A 17,266-nucleotide genomic window follows, 5' to 3' on the forward strand; every position below is an offset into this window, starting at 1 on the left:
CAATTCTATCCCATTTAGCTCACAGTTTAATAAAACAGTTTAAATCACAGTTGACTGCCCCTGCGTCTGGGTATATTCTAGGTCTCTCCTCTCTTGCCATCAATTTTTATACCAGAATGCTCTGAATAGTCATGTTTTCCTTCCCTTCTAAACTTTAGGATACATTTGTCCATTATTAAAATGTATGATACTGAGTCCTTTATCTTAGAGGCGTGTCCTTGCTGGTGGCGTTCGTTTTCAACTTCATTGTTATCACGGTTTCCCATCTTGGCACAACGGTAAATGAACCCTCTTTCCCTCTCCTCCCTCACCAAATTCTTACTCTGTCTCAGTTGTTCTGGTTGGCTCTCTTGGTGTTTTCCAGTGTAAACTGTATCGTGTGCAAACAGTGGTACATTTTTCTTTGAATATTAAATTATAATTGCATTGTTTCCCCTTCCCTTTGTGCCTCATTCCTTTCTGCTCTCTATATTAGCTAACACAAATTGGAGCTAAATGATAGCAGTTGGTTCACTTTGGTCTACAATGCTTATGGCACAGTCTGCCCAGCCCTCTGGCTGAGTTTATGCACTGCCATACCCAGGGTACTGAGCTAGGTGCTTGACCACAGGGCTATCTCTGGATAGGCTCCCCTTTGGCATGTGCGGGAAGAAGTCAGGACTTCCACTTGTGGTGTACCTTGGAAGGATGCAGCATCCAGGATTAGTTTTGAGAAAAATTATTTTTCATTTTGTATACTTCTCTCACTTTCGTTTTACCTCCATGTTCTTCCTTATTGCTTGATTTGCTGTATAATTTCATAAAGAAGCTTAAACATGATGGGGGTGTCACACTTAGAATTTACAGGTCAATTATAAGTACATTCAAGACTCCAGGCTTTTCTCCAGAGCAGAGCTGGAGATGCTACACATGTTGACATCTGGTAACTTTATGGTTAAGGCTCCGATGACCTCTGTGACCCATGACCCAAGGAAAACCTGAGATCTTGTGGTGTTCTCTAGTTTTATGGATGTTTTAGTTTTCTGAGATTTTTCTCCAAAATTTTCTTGGAAGTTATCTTTCTAGAAGACATTTAGTAGAAATATTTGAAAATAGTCCTACTTTATTCTTGAGAACATGAAGTCATGGTAGTTTTTTTTTTTTTCTCTCTCTCTCTCTTTTATGGGTGATATAACCATTGTGCCTGGAAGCTAGAGGGATTTGTTCTGCATTGAATGAGAATGTCCCCCGTAGACTGGAGTATTTGAACACTTGGTCCCAGCTGGTGATGCTGCTGAGGGAGGGTGAGGAGCCTTTACAAGGTAGAGCCTCTCCCCACTGCCTGCTGCCTCCCTCGGCCGGCCTCCTGTGTGTAGAGGAAATGTCACCAACCACCTTCTTGCTCCTATCTGCATGGTCTGCCTTCCAAGGCCCAGTGGACTCTCGCCTCCTGACGTGTGGGTCAGACTAAGCCCCTTGCTTTCTAAGTCACCCCAGCGAAGCACCATGGCCAAAAGCAACAAAAAAGAACTATGCAGGATTCTTCTTCCGCTCGAGGCCCTTCATTTCCTAAAAGCTGCCCTAGCTCAGTGTGTTGCATCAATGAGATGTGATGCCGTATGCCTCTCAACTCTAGAATTCGATTCTTTCTCATTTGCAGGAAGCCTTTCTTCATTTGAGTTTGTGTTGAGAACTTTTCTCTCTCTGGCTCGTCTTTCTCAGCCTCCACAGAGATGTTTCATTTAAATCTCCTGGCTTTGGAGGTGAACTTCGTCTCTTTGTTGTCTGCGTCTTTCTTCCTGTGTCTCGGTCATCCTAGAGCCCGCACGCCTCTGTCCTGAGCTCTGCTCTTCCACAGTTCACTCTGTCTTTAGAATCCCCGATTAGCGAACCCTCCACAAGGCGTTGTCATCTGCTCAGCAGCAAATAAATTCCAGGATGAATTTTTCATTTAAAAAAAATGTGTGTTTGTCTTGTTCTTGTGTGTGTTTAAGTAGGTTTCCATCCATTTAATTTTTTTTTAAACCAGTTGTTTTTAAAACTACTGCAGGAAAATTTGAAGAATTTATGGTAAACTAGAACAGTGCTCTGTTCCAATCAGTCTGATCTTCCTTCTACCCACCAGCTGTCTCTGCTCTTTGGATGGGAATTTCATAATATCAGTGCCTGTCTTGTATGGGGTTATAAAGATTTTAAGAAGCTCTAGAACATTCTAACATTTCAGTAAATGGTAGTGTTAGTCATAGTAAGTGCTACTTTCATACTCACAGTGGGATTTGTTTCACTCTTTCTCCTTACCATGATTGAAGTAAGAAACATGTGTCTTGCCACCCCGTCTTTCTCACCTGGCAGCCGTAATGCCCAGGTGGTGGTGTAAAGCCCGTACAGTGACACACAGAAGTGGCGCTGTAGAGAGAGATGGTTGTGGGTACAGAGGTACAGAATTCCTTCCTGTGCCACAAGGATGCTGAGCCCATGGCGGGACCCGCCAAACACATGAGACTGACAAAGGCAAGTTTTTGTCACTTTGCCTACTGGTAAATTCTTTTTTTTTTTTTTTTTTTTTTTTTTCCGAGACAGGGTTTCTCTGTGTAGCTTTGTGCCTTTCCTGGAACTCACTTGGTAGCCCAGGCTGGCCTCGAACTCACAGAGATCCGCCTGCCTCTGCCTCCCGAGTGCTGGGATTAAAGGCGTGCGCCACCACTGCCCGGCTACCTACTGGTAAATTCTTCTACAGGGAGACCACACAGGTCCATGCCTTCCCTGTCATTCGCACTTAGCCCTGTGGCTCCCTGTCTGTCCTTCACAGCACTTTCCTGGGTGGTTGTTCACACAACATATGTTTCACAAGTGAGGACTCAGCAGCTGAAAGTAGTGAAGAGATGTTGGGGCCCTGAGTATTCAAGGGGCAGAGAAAACCATGATGGAGTCTGGCTCTGGATGGCTTCGCTAGCTCACTGCCTTTCCACATGGCTACTGTGTCCATGCAGGCATGCTTGAGTGCTTCTAACCTCTCTCCCATGAGACAGGAGCTGCAGTAGGCCAAGCATTGACATCCCTGGCTAGTTGGTCTGTATATTCAGAATTCTTCCCTCTTGTAAGGCTTAGCATCAGTTTTTTAGCTCCAAAAGGCCTTTTTTGGATGCTTCCTTTGCTGAGAAAATGAAAACATCCTTGGGCCAATCACTTGGTATTGCTTGGTTTGGTGTAGGTAGGAGGTGTCCTATATTATATAAGTAGCCTCCACATGCTATTTTAAGTGCCATATGATATGCAGCTTTTCTTAAAATTAGTAACACTAATGGCTTGAATTTGTTTTGTTACACAGTCAACAACATATGGAGCAGTTCCACACCCAGGTGTGTCGTTGCCTACATTTCATATCAAGAGTGGAGTCAATCATTAGAGATTATATCCTGTACCATCTGGAAACTGACTTCCATAAATTATTTTCTAGGTCTCCCTTGCCAGAATGAAATGAACAGAATTCAGAAGCTGAGCAAGGGGAAAAGCCTGTTGGGTAAGTACACTTCCTTGCCACTCATTAGAACAACTAATTAAACCATCCACATCTCTTGTAACATTCGGCGCTGCAGTGTTTATTCAATTAGGGACAGAGTCTTGCAGAGGAAGTGCCTCGTTCTCCCCCAGCCTGAGCTCTTGCAGGGGACTGGCACACACAGGATGGCCTCTACCAGCAAGAGAAGCCAGAGGTCAGGCCAGGGCTAGCAGGCAGCTTGGCCGTGCTCAGAGTCTTCTGTTCTCTGAGGGAGCTCTGATTCTGGCTACACTAGCTTTTGGGGTTTCTCCCTGTCACAGAAAGCCACCCACGAGTGTTTTTCCAGCTCTCAAAATGAAAGGCTTTTCAGTTAGGCTATTTCTTCTCTTCACCAGGGCTAGTTGTCCATTTAAGGAACCAGACGATCTGTGGCCCTACCTGAATGTATCAGATAGTGTTGAAGGGCATGTGCCTCTCTGGATGGAAGTCTCCCACCTAGTTAGACACTGCTGCTTTCTCCTTTGGGTTTAAGGAGTAAGTAGGTCATTTGCAGGAGTACAGGCTCCCTTTTGGTCCTCTTAGCTCCAGGAGTGGGTGTGGTGGCCATCACTGGCACACTGGTAAATCACATTTGGTGAAAAGAGAACCTGCTTTCTCTCCCTGATAAAAAGAGCAGACAGCTACAACATAGTAATTCAGAATTATTCTCGTTAAGCATTCAGAGGCACATGCATCCCCTAAGCAGCCCACCATTTCAGAAGTTAATCTATTTACTTTAAGCGGATGGGCACATTTTCCCTAAAGATTGCCAAAGGCAAGCATTCTACAAATGCTGGCCCCACTCTGAAGTTTTTGGGTCACCTCATAGTGCACCCCCTTCCTTTTCCTTTTGAGGCCCGTTTCCATGGCTTGACTTGTACTTTTCATTTTTGCTGGAACATTGCTTGTGCCTTCAAACCCTGGCAGTCTTGGTTTGTGAGTGTAAACGACATCATTCTGGCTGAAGGCATGATGTCTGGATATCTCCTACACAGGTTTTATCCAACTCACGGACTTCTGATGGCTAATGGTATTCCTCTACATAGGGTGATGTTTTAGGTTTGAGGATATACCCATGGTCTACATGCAGTTTAGGCAGTTACAATATTTTTAAAGCTCCATGGCCATGGTGATTTTGTTATCATTCATTAATGACTTGTATATAAGGTATGCCACCTGACATGTCTCATTTTCATGTTCCTCAATGCATATGACCCAACAACTGCCGCCTTTCTCCTACCATAATCTCACTTGTGTCTTATCTCAACCCTCCCACATTCTGAGTTCACCCAGACTGATTCAGACAAATGTCATCTATATTGCTTACAAATTATTTTCTGCATGAAGAAAATCTCCTAATATAACAACTGTGTGTTCAGGGATATTCAGATTCAAATAAATAAACGAAACAAGCAACAACAAATTATAATCAGTTATAATTACTACCTACTTAGAAAAAGCAGTAATCTTATTAAATTATAGATTTAGTACAACACCTGCTTCTCACCAACCTGAAGGCTCAGCCCAATTTTAATTTATTTTGTGGTCTGTTAGGTGCTGTGGTTTCCAACTGCTGCTGAGGTTCTGGGAGCAGCATTTCCCATTCTACATGTTCTCTTCCTGGATTGAAAAACACATCCAATTCTAGAAAAATCTCTCTCTCTCTCTCTCTCTCTCTCTCTCTCTCTCTCTCTCTCTCTCTCTCTCTCTCTCTCCCTCTCCCTCTCCCTCTCCCTCTCCCTCTCCCTCTCCCTCTCCCTCTCCCTCTCTCTCTCTCTCTCTCTCTCTCTCTCTCTCTCTCTCTCTCTTTCTCTCTCGTCTCTCTGTCTCTCTCTTCTCTCTCCTCTCTCTCTCTCTGTCTCTGTGTCTCTGCTTCTCTGTCTCTCTGTTTCTCTCTGTGTCACACACAGAGAACCATATATGCAAATAGTTAACAACTTTAAAACAAAAATCACCAATAACATTCTACCAGATCCAAACACCAGGTTCATAACAGTAAAAGCTGCCCTACATAGTATAAATTGGTTTGTATGCCTCTTAGGACTTTTAATATTGTTATCAATTTAATATTGTTATCAATCCTTTAAACTTTTGGTTAAACTGTGGCTATAATAATTTTTTTAAACAAACATTTATAATCATTACTTTATACAGATATAGAAATGTAAATACAACATTGAGTTCAGTGGTCCTTTAGCATTTTCCACTTAAATTTTTTTAACATTAAAAAGAGATTATAATTCCAAAGTCCAGAGTTATTTGAAACAAAATAGTCCATAATCACAATCAGTGCACATGGGACAGACTGACATATTGTGAGACAGGAAGTATTGATTGTAACTTGAAAGTATCTTCAAAGTTACACCTAAAGCTTTTGTACAGAAAATTGAAATTAGAAGATGGAAAATGCTCCTTTTTATATTGTGAGAACATCTGGGAAGGCAAACATTTCACCTTCTAAGAAGTAAGACATGTCATAGACTGCCGGTGTCCTCATTAATTTAAGACTAAGTATAATAGACTTTCACAAATAACACAGCTCAAGTAGACACAAATTGGATATAGACTAATTGAACAGTGTGACTCACAATTATATTTGCATATGCAGTCATGCAGATTTGCATGAAATACCTGTCTTGGGCAGTCCCATAAATAAAACACATTTTTAATAAGCACATCTCAAACTCACTGGCCCAGACAGTGAGGAAAAGAGATGTCAAGGAAGTAAAACAAATCTAGAGCTGAAAATTTCAGCTGAATGAAAATATAAAAGGGCTATACACCAACTCCACAGAAACAGCGTGATGCCCACAAAAGCACACATAACGTCAAACACATTATCAAGATTAATGAACAGAACTAGATTTCAACTCAAAACCCCAAGAACACAATAACCAGAAATGAGTAGAGAATAAACGAGTGAAAGAAGGGACCCCAACGACCACGCATTAGAAAAGGCTGGTTCTTTCACAAACTAAGGGAACAGAGGAAGCTTGGCAGTAAGGTCCCAAGTTAAAAGTGAACAATCCAAGCCCAGTACAGAGGGAAGGTATTTACTGCCATCAAAATTGACTTTGGGGGTACAAGGAGCTGAAGAGATGACTCCAGGGTTAAGAGCACTTGCTGTTCTTGCAGAGAACCCTAGTTCAGTTTCCAGGACCCACATGGCTGCTCACAATGGTCTGTCACTCCAGTTCCAGGGGACCTGATGCCTCCTTCTGGCCTCCATGAGAATTACATGCACACAGTTCATAAATAAGCAGGCAACATCGTACACACACACACACACACACACACACACACACACACACACACACACACACACACACACACACACACACACACACACTCTCTCTCTCTCACACACACACACACTAAACACAAATAAGTCCTTTTTAAAAAGAAAATCAAAATGGACTTTTGACTCAGAACCAGAAACAAGTCATTTCTAAAGGGGTTCCAGATTATGTTGCTGCTCCATGGACCAAATTGTGAAACAGAGCTGTAAAATAATTTAAAGAAACAGTGTGTTTAAGATCTCATCACTGACAGAACACCTGAGTGAGCTGCTTAAAGGCTAAAATGCGCGTTCCAGCTCACAGTTTTGGGGGTGTCAGTCATCATGGCAGGGCAGTTCACATCAAGAAAATACAGGAAGCTTACATGCCCCCAGTGACATACTTCCTTTAACTAGACCCCGCCTCCTACCTTTCATCTGCTCCAGTCAGCAGAAGCACACTAACAGATGCAGCTCAGCATGGCGGCTAGCAGCCTGAGGCATTCCTTCTTCCTATAGGGGCTTCCACTCAGGTAATGCCAGACCCCTGATCTCACCACAGGAAGGATTCTTGGGGCCAGCCAGTATGAAGCAAAGCTGAAGTTTATTACAAATGGATTTAAAACACAGATTTGAGCATGATGGTCCACTGAAAGAGAGGCACTTGGGGAAAGAAAAAAGACATGCTATTACAGATGTGGGCTTCCCCAAGGAGGGTGGCACTTGACTGTCTTTACAGCAGCCAAAGTTACAAGTTTAGTGGGTTCTGAAGTTACATCTTCAAAGGGTTGCTAGAAATCTAAATGAGATCCCAGGGTGGCTCCTGGGGTATGCCAGGAGGATTCCAGCTGATAAGGTAAAACTTGACACCACAAAAAGCACATTAGAGACTGAGAACCTTATCGAGTGAGCATCTCAGGAAATATCTGAAAGAGGCGTCACATGGGCTCAGGCCTTCAGCTTGGTTTGCTTTTATTTTAAAATCATATTTGAAAATTTCAATATAGAAGGAGTATTGTTGCTCTGTGGGCAATCTTTATAGGAAATATTAATTGTGGTGGAATTCTTTATTCTCAGCTGTCACGAGGCTTCAGTCAGACCCTGGAGGGGGGCCGCTTTGCCATCACATGCCCCCTAACTGTCTGTGTCTTTCTATGCTGCTGTGCTTCCAATATTGCCAGCCTGTTATGAATCCATACAGGGATTAACCCATTGATTAGGTCATGCCCTCAAAGATACCTCTCAGTGATGGGCTTTACTAATGTGAATCCAATCAAGTTGATAATTAAGATTAATGATCAGACTCTCCAAATTTTTATCACAAGCATACTTGAGCAAAAACATGAAACTCATCAAAATCCCTAGTTGTATATGTATTCAAAGGAAATAAATTATGTGAACATGTTTAATATATAATGTACATGGTTTAGACTAGTGCCTAGAATATGTATAACTATTCAGTACTCTTGGCTATTACCAAGCCTAATTGGAGAATGAGCTTCCTGGAGTCCAATGTATACTTCCTCTTCAAGGCTGAGGTCCCTATAATGTTTACAGAATAGTAACCAACCAACCCCATTCTTCCCTGCTAGCCCTGCAGCAGACCTTCTGCTTACATGTGAGCCCTGCTCCCTGTCTTAAAGGGCACTAACCCCAAGCCTCCATGCTTGTTTCTCTGACTTAAACTGGCCCTTTTGTTCCCGCAGGGGCATTCATACCTCGGTGTAACGAGGAGGGCTACTACAAAGCCACGCAGTGTCATGGCAGCACAGGGCAGTGCTGGTGTGTGGATAAGTATGGGAACGAGCTCGCCGGCTCCAGGAAACAGGGCACTGTGAGCTGTGGTGAGTAAGGCCTCCTGCACCAGCCCCAGCTGACCCAGGGGACCTCACTGTGTAGGGGTCGCAGCAGAATTCCAAGAGCCAGCTCTGGCAGTCTTGAGTCTGCAATGGAGACAGAAATGCTGGAATTCCATGACCTCAGGCAAAGCTGGTTTTGCTAGCAGCAGATACTCACTGATAGCACTGAGTCGACAAGTTTTTGAGTCAGGGGACTGTCACTGGTACTTAAGACTGTGACCTTCCTGACAAGGCTGCAGCACCTGGGGTGCCCCAGGGCCCTGTTCCAGTTGGCTTTCTATTGCTGTGATAAAGACTGTATTCAAAAGGAACTTGGGGAGGAAAGGGCTTATTGGGTAGTCAGGGCAGGAACAGGACAGGAACCTGGAGGCAGTGACTGAAACAGAAGCCATGGAGGAGGGCTGCTTTCTGACTTACTCCCCACGCCTTGCTCAGCCTGCTTTCGTATGCAGCCAGAACCACCAGCCCAGAGATGGCACCACCCACAATGGGCTGGGCCCTCCCCCATCAATCACTGATCTAGGAAATGTCCCACAGGCTTGACTACAGGGAACCTGATAGAGGCATTTTCTCAATTGAGGTTCCTCTTCCCAAATGTGTCAAGTTGATAAGGAATTAACCAGGACAGTTTTCCTGTTCACAGGGCCAAGCCCTAGACACTGTTTCAAGCTGAGCTCCCACATTGCAGAAGTAAATGCCCTGGCTTTATCCTATAACTCAAGTCATAAGCATAGGGAGCCCACATGGGCCTTTAGGAACAGTGGGCGCTAACCTGAGGTCTTTCCTTCCTGTGCTAGAAGAGGAGCAGGAAACCTCAGGAGACTTCGGCAGCGGTGGCTCCGTGGTCCTGCTGGATGATCTGGAGGACGAGCGGGAGCTGGCACCAAAGGACCAAGAGGGGAAGCTGAGGGTGCACACCCGGGCCGTGAGGGAAGATGACGAGGACGAAGACGATGACAAAGAAGACGAGGTTGGGTACATATGGTAGTGCCCACGAGGAAGAGGACACCCTTTTGGCACAGATTTGCAAGTCGCTTCCTTTGCCTGCATTTGTATCTAAGACTCTGAGGCCAGCAGGTCTCTTCTCCGCTGTCGCTCTCTGTACCAGGGCTAAGGTTTGGAAGACCCCTTCCCAGAGCGTTCTGAATTTGCATACAGTTGTGTGGGAGAAAGGATGTTGTTTTTGTTTCTTGTTTTTGTTTTCATCCGATGAGAGAATGGCTGGCTTAAGAAAAGCCTCCTTCCCTCTGTAAGCTTTTTGCAACTAGCATGTGATTTATGTGGAATCCAACAGTGCGGGGAGCCCCACCCTCTCAAACGTCAACGACCCTCTCTGATGACCCACACCGGTGGTTATTGCAGCATGGTTCCCAGCCTTATGGTGTCTAAGTGCTTTTCTTGTGTCCTGTAGATGTTGTGGAAAACACGCCACGCTGTTCCTTTTCCTCCTGTTCCCACCACCCCTGGTGTTTATTAAAAATCAATTTTCACGTCACTGTATCTGGCTTCCTACAATGACAGCCTTAATTCAGTCAAAGTCCCTTTGGAGAATTCATTTCCCTTTTTAAAAATTAAGATCTCGATGCTCCCCCTTGCACATCCACAAACGGGTGTCTGTGCTTACATGACTTGCACACATACCTCTCAGCCGAGTGTCTGATTGTACACCATACACTGAAAACACTTTAGGAAAACTATGGCTTTTAGTCACCACCTCCAGATGCAGGACACAAACTGGTCTAGGAAATTCTCCTTGGAGTCCTGTTCGCACTGACACTTGGCATGTGTAGCCTGCAGCCTGAGGAGGCTCCTCCATGCAGTCGCAGAGGGGCTAGAAGCCTTTTGATTTGGATAAACCTCCGTTTGCCTAAATTGGTCCCCATCCCCACAGAAGCCATGCAACTCCCCCTTGGGCAGCTTCACAAGCCATTTCTTCATTTTAGCTCAAAGCTCCCCCGAGGATGAAGCATACCTGCCTGCAGCAGCTCCCTTCCCTACCCGCAAGGGCTCTTTCCACGGCGTTCCTACCAAGCTCCTGCTCTCCAAGAAGACAGCATCATGATAATAGTCCATAGGAAAAAAGTTAGGATTCTTCATGTCTTCTCTTCCCCCCTTTCTATCCACAAATTATGACCAGGGTATAAAGGCTCTAAGAGTTCCTCTTTCTCACCTATTATTTATTATTTATTATCTCACCTCCCCAATGGAGGCCTAGGAAGAGATTCATCATAGCATAAGAAGCCAGCCAGGGAGTCGGCAACCTCCCCTCCGACACCCGTCAAGGCATGTGGAGACACCACGGAAGCAATTTTATCACAGTCTGTTCCCTAAGCTCATTGTTGGCATCTAGTAATGTTCAGTAATGGCATCGTCTCTGTATTCTTCCAGATTTCTTTCACACAAGTACCAAAGAGTGGACCTCAGTGCAGCCCCGTTCAGGTCAGGGCCAGTTTGCCAAGCTCTGCCTACTTGTTTCCTGCCTAGCCAGTTGCCCTAACCAGCCATGACTGGTCAGGAGCCATTTCTATTTTGCTCTAACCGGCCACAGGCTGCCAGCATTATCTCTTGGTTGCCCTTGCCTTCCCCAGTGAGTTTTAGCCAGTCCACGAGACAGATCTATTAACTCAGGCAAGAAGTGAGTTTGATCAAATCAGTCTCCCACCCTAAATTGGCCTCCTTTAATTAGTATTTCCCTCCTTACACAGGATGGACAAGGTCACATTGGCCCAAGAATTCTTCTCATGTGGGAAATGAACACATGGTGCTGCTTGCTCCCTTGGCCCGGTAGACCCAAGGACGCTGAGGTTCTGTGTGCTTCCTCTCTATGGAGGCGCAGACTTGCTCAGTTTGGGGATCTCAACAACATCCTCTCCAGTCCCACAGTTTGTTTTTGTTTTTTCCCACTCTTAAAACTGATCATAATTTAGATCATAATTTAGAAAACAGGTGCTCAATTGCAGCTAAATTATGATAGAATACATTAAAAAGACATATTAGAAATCTCAGTTTAGGCCATCAACATAAGCCATTGTTATTATTTCCTTTGAGCTTGGAAAAAATGCACAAGAGAACAAATTAACAATCAGCAAATTGATTTCTCTTCGAGAAACTTCTAGGAACCCAATGAACCACTTATTTTGTCTAATTATCTTCTGACAAGTGTCACATTAAGATGGCACTTGGAGCTCCTTAACATTATCTTGATGGTGGAGAAGAGTGCTCAATGGGCACTTCCCAGGAAGGTAATGAGATGTCGTTTTCTGAGACATTCCAAGAAGATATTTTGATTCATTAAAATATTAAATCAAAAGCCCTTGGAGGTCTGGAGCCCACATGAAGAAAGCAGCACCAGTACTACTTCTCACACCCCACCTTGGGTTTTAAAGACAGTTCTTTATAATAGTACTTAAAATTAGACTTTGTGTTGCCCTCTCCTGAGATGGAGAACTTCCGTTGTCCTGTTTGGAAGGAGCCTTTCATTCCAATAATTTAATCCCAATAATTCTAAGCACCACACGATTCTTTAAAGCATATCTACTGTGATGACGATCCCCTTGTTTAAGCAGGTACTGAGTTGAATCCTTACTGACTTATTCTTAGAAATTCTTCAGTTGATACTGTTACTCTAACTCTACAGTTATTTAATACCATTACTGTGGCATCCAATTTAAACCTCAGAATTCTCTTCCACCATGGTTCACTGTCTGCCATATTAATGTGTTTAGTTTCTACAGATATTCTCAGCATGGGGATGCCTTCATATGGCTTTCTCTCAGTTTCTCCTTCATGCCCACATACCAGAAATGATGACTTGTCTGTCCAGGTCTGCCCTCTGCTCATCCCACAATGCCATTGGCATTGGGTTTGCTTTTGTTTTGCCTTGACCACACTGTACAGTAACATCCAAGAGCCCTTTCTACAATGGGTGGTTTTGGTCTTTTTACACCTTTTCTCAGTCACTGATGTTTGTCCCTGTTCAATGTGTAGCCTTGTAACAAAAGCCCATCAAATCCAGAGTGTCCGTTTGTTGTCCCTATTGTAGGTGAAATAGTGATGTAGAAAATCTAGTACTCTGAATGCTTTTCCATGTAGACTTTTCTGGAATGTGAACACAACTCTTTGGTTAATAGCAAAAGCTTACCTGTAGTCCTGCGTAGGCGCAGTTCTGTCTGTCTCAATAAATTTTACTTTGTCTGCATCATGTGAATGCTTGTGTTTTGTTAGCATGGGTATGAACTTGACTCACCAAGTCCCCAAATAACTACAGTCTGGGGTGCCAAGTAATTGCCACTGGGGCTTGTAGCATGAATGTTAGAAGGTCTTGTTAATAAAATCAAACCTGAAGCCAGGTATTGGGGTGAATGCTGGAAGATCAGAGGAGCAGAACAAGCCATAGCTACCTCACCTCTCCAGTTCCTCAGCTGATCCTGTTTCCTTAGACTGCAAGCTTCTGAGTCCTTATCCCAATGGCTCTCAGCTGAACTGCTGCTTGAAAGCCTGAAAGCTTAACCAGCCAAATGTTTCTAGTTTCTGGTCTTCACACTTTATATATCTTTTCTTTCTACCATCACTCCCTGGGATTAAAGGCTCACTTTCTTGGATTAAAGGCATGTGTCACATGCCTGGCTGTTTCCAATGTGGCCTTGAACTCACAGAGATCCAGAGAGATTTCTGCCTCTGGAATGCTAGGATTAAAGGCGTGAGTGCCACCATTTTCTATCCTAACTATCTAGTGGCTGTCCTGTTCTCTGACCCCAGATAAGTTTATTAGGATACATGATATTTTGGGGAACACAATACCACCACAGGGACTGTCAATCAAGGCTGCCATTACTTAGAGATGACCTGCTGGACACCTGGTCTCTCTCAGATGTCCCAGTCAGCTTATTGTGCCTGCTCAGAGGCACGTCACTCCAACCCTCCCATCTGACTACTTTTGATTCTCTCTGGCCCCAGCTTTTTCCTTGGCCATGCTGGGTTTCACTCTTGTCATCCTACTCACACTTAACATTTTTCAGTTTCAGTGAAGATTGAGAGTGGGTGTAAGGCTTTCTCCTTTTCTTCAAGAACCCACCTCTCCTCCATGAATTAACATAGCAGATGCTTGTCAAGCCGGTGAGCATCCAAACTAGGACAGAGCATCCATTTTTGTCCCAGTGTGCTTACAATTGCTGCTGTTCAGTGGAGTCCCATTGGCATTACTCACTCTCTGGGTGTTCTGAGACCTCTGCTTGCAACACCCCCCCACTCTGAGAGTCCCAGTCTGTATCCCCAGTGAAGGATTTGACTTCGTTTCCATTCTGAAATACCCATCTGCTGTTGAGTTCACATTGCATGAATTTCCTGCTGACACTTCAACCTCAACCTTTACAAATTACCAATGACAGGACATCCAGTCATCGTGCCTGGGGAAAGCAGAACCAAGAAGGCTTTTCTGAAACCCTTACAAACATCATCCATTAAGGGGAAGATTGACAAATTGACAAATGTGAACCCATAAAAGACTAACACACCATAAAGAAAGGACAAAGGAGGCTGAAGAAGATATCGGTGGTATAAAGCACAGGGATGATTAGGTATAAAGGATGTTTTAACTCCTACAATTCAGAAGAAAAACACAGCACTACAGACTGGCAGGTGAAAGGTTAAAAGCAGTTCACAGGAACACAAAAGGCAATGAAACTGTGCAGTCCCACCTGGTATTAGACAACGGTAAATACCATAATATCATGCTTATAAATGAGAACATAATCTTGACCCAAGCCAGTGTTGATGAGAGCGCGGGCCAAGGGGACTCCCATAATGTAGAGACCTACAATAGCCGAGAGGGACTGCCGACACAGGATCATCCCAGGGAGCAGAGTCCTCCTCCCAGCAACCACCCTTCCTGAGAAAAGAGATAACGTGTTTCCTTTGCAGCCTTGTTTACTAGAAAAGAGAAATTGGGGAAACAAAACTAAATATCCATCAAAGGAGATACAGAAGGAGGTGATACTTTAGAAGGCTATGTAGCAGTCAAAAGAATGACGTCACCTGCTATGCACTAACTCAGGAAAACCTCTAAGATATTGGTTATATTAGAAAAATTCAGGTAAAGAGTATCAAGCATGTAAATTATATATCTAAAACTTGATACTAATGGTTGCTCAGAGAACACACAGAAAGAAAAAGACCCAAAAGGATATATTTCAAAACAGTAGCAGTGGTTCCTGCCAAGGGAAAAACCCTAGGGTTGGGGCAGGTGGCAGATAGAGGCGTGGACTTCGTTTCTAAGTTTCACTATTTGTATCACATAGCAGCAATCCATCCCACTGTCTTGTGTAGTCTAAGAAATAAGTAAAATAACTAAGTGTGGTAGCTCACAGTAATGTCGGTACTCAGGGAGGCAGGGCAAGAGGTCACCCAGGCTACTTAGTGAGCTTGAGGCTAACCTTGCATATGGAAGAGAGGGGAGGAGGGAAAAGATGGGGGGAAACAGGAAACAAAATGCCCTTGATGTAAGCAATGACTCCGCCACCTGTGTAAAGCTTCCCCCTAATCTCAGACTTGTCTCCGTTTCTTCTCCATCCTGTCTTCACTGTTCTAACCACCATCCCTCAACTATCTCAGGAGCGAATTTGTTTGCTGGCTTCATTCATCCACTCTTTCGGTGTTGTGCATCAAAACCAGGACTTCACACAGCTAGGCAAGACCCCCCTCCCACCAGTGAGGTACAAACCAAGCCCCTGGGTTCTTGGATGGAGTCTCTGGCCTTGAAATTACAATCTTCTTGCCTCAGTCTCCCAAATGCTCGCAGTAAGGGTCGGCTCGCTCCTTCACTCTTGTCTGGCACTTATGGTCTATTCTAAACGTTGTTACCACAGTAATTGATTCTAAAACACTAAGCTGATCAGGTCATTGCCCCTATTTAATTGCAAGCTTTTTATCAATTATAAACCATAGTGCCCCTTCCTTATATTCGGAGGATACATCTCAAGTCCTTTGCTGGATGCCTTAAACTCATACTAGCCCCTAGTTGTGCTGTTTTTCCACAACTAACACACTTAGGATGAAGTTTATGTTAAGCACAGTGGAATATTAGCTATAGCTGATGAAAGAATACAACATATGGCCAAGTTTATGTGGATATTACCCCCTTCCTCCTTAAATATCTAACACTTCTTAGACAATTACCCCATAGTGATGAGGTGGTTTGATACAATGTAGCCAGATGACCTGAAGTGAATGGTCTCTGCTGTTATTCCACAAAAGGTCATAACCTGAAGGTATATGAGAAGGAAATCTTTCTTTGGTGGTTCCATGATTAAGCTGAGACAATGTTGATGGCTAGATATCCAGAACGGACAACATTAATGATCCAAGGCCCTAATTCATAGGTGTCTATCAAAAGCCTTTTGGAAATATCAGACTGGAAGCTGTTTTCACTCTTTAGTTCCTCAGATGTTTTGAGGGTTGTAACCCTTCAGCCTTTGTCTGAGTGAAGTTTGGATTTGTAGTCTAGAGAGGATCACACTCCTCCATTTTGTCCTACTTTATCTATGCAACGGGAAATGCTTTGGAAAATGAGACCATGTCCACATTGTTGGGTCTGCATCAATTTCTTCTTCCTCTGTGCATGAGTCATGGGTTCTTCCCATCCATCATCATTAAGAATTGACTCTTAGTGGCCTTCAATATGCCCCTGCACATCTTTATCAGGTACATCTGCAAGTCTTTCACCAACTCTACTGGCTAAGTGAATGATTTTTCTCATTTGCCCATCAACCCCCAGGAAAACCATAAATTCATTCATGACTTAACTCCTTATGTTCCTAAGGCATTTATAGTTTCTTGCTTTACTTTACCCTTTGCAGCTTTGATGGATATCACTACATTAGCAGTAGTGAGTGACTTCCACCCCTGCATCACATCCAGATTAGGGTCTGCACCAGTGGCCAGCCAGATGTGATAAAATATTGGGTAAGAGGAGCAGCATTCACAAGGCAAGTATTTCCCTGGCCAAGTGGCTCCAAGTTGATCATGGTGGTAAAAATACAACCTTAACATTTTCATTTTCATAGCAAACTGGTTCAGGATGGCTGGAAGGGCATTTATTATTAACAGGACTTTAAATTATGAAGCTTTCCTCTTTGAAGTATTATCCCATTTTTTATGGTAAAAAATATGTACAACCTTTGCATAAACAAGATGGCTGACTCCTATGCTTCTGAACTTATTAGAGCAAGGGCAGATGACTTTTAGTTTGTTCTTTAGAATCTCAGGGTTCTTTGCTCTGGTAATTACAATTGCATTTTTACATACTGTGTGGTATTGCCACACCTTGGCTGAGTTAACCTGTCCTTCATGTTTTATGCTATGGTACCTCCTTTGTACTTTAAAAAGAATTTATTTTATGTGTATGACCTGTTTTACCTGTATGGATAACTGTGTATCATGTGCATGTCTTGTGTCCATGGAGGAGAGAAAAGACCATCAGGTGCCATGGGCCTGGAGTTATAAATGGTTGTGAGCCACTATGTGGGTGCTGGGAATCAAACTCAGGTCCTCTGCAAGAACAGTTAGCATGCTTAACCACTGAGTCATCTCTCCAGCCCCAACTCCTCTATACTTTTT

At 43.7% G+C, this 17,266-nt stretch overlaps 1 protein-coding gene across 1 annotated transcript in view; it reads left to right on the top strand.

The window, feature by feature from the left end:
* Spock1 (SPARC (osteonectin), cwcv and kazal like domains proteoglycan 1) overlaps positions 1-12,854 on the top strand; it is a 494,915-nt gene extending 482,061 nt beyond the window's left edge. Inside the window, exons 10-12 of the mRNA XM_028863297.2 lie at positions 3,437-3,499; positions 8,501-8,638; positions 9,451-12,854. Coding sequence (XP_028719130.1) covers positions 3,437-3,499; positions 8,501-8,638; positions 9,451-9,641 — 392 coding nt within the window. The 3' untranslated portion in view covers positions 9,642-12,854. The remainder of the gene's footprint in view (positions 1-3,436; positions 3,500-8,500; positions 8,639-9,450) is intronic.
* The last annotated feature ends 4,412 nt before the right edge of the window (positions 12,855-17,266 follow it).

Source organism: Peromyscus leucopus, chromosome 5, assembly GCF_004664715.2.
Source record: "Peromyscus leucopus breed LL Stock chromosome 5, UCI_PerLeu_2.1, whole genome shotgun sequence".
Classification (NCBI taxonomy): domain Eukaryota; kingdom Metazoa; phylum Chordata; class Mammalia; order Rodentia; family Cricetidae; genus Peromyscus; species Peromyscus leucopus.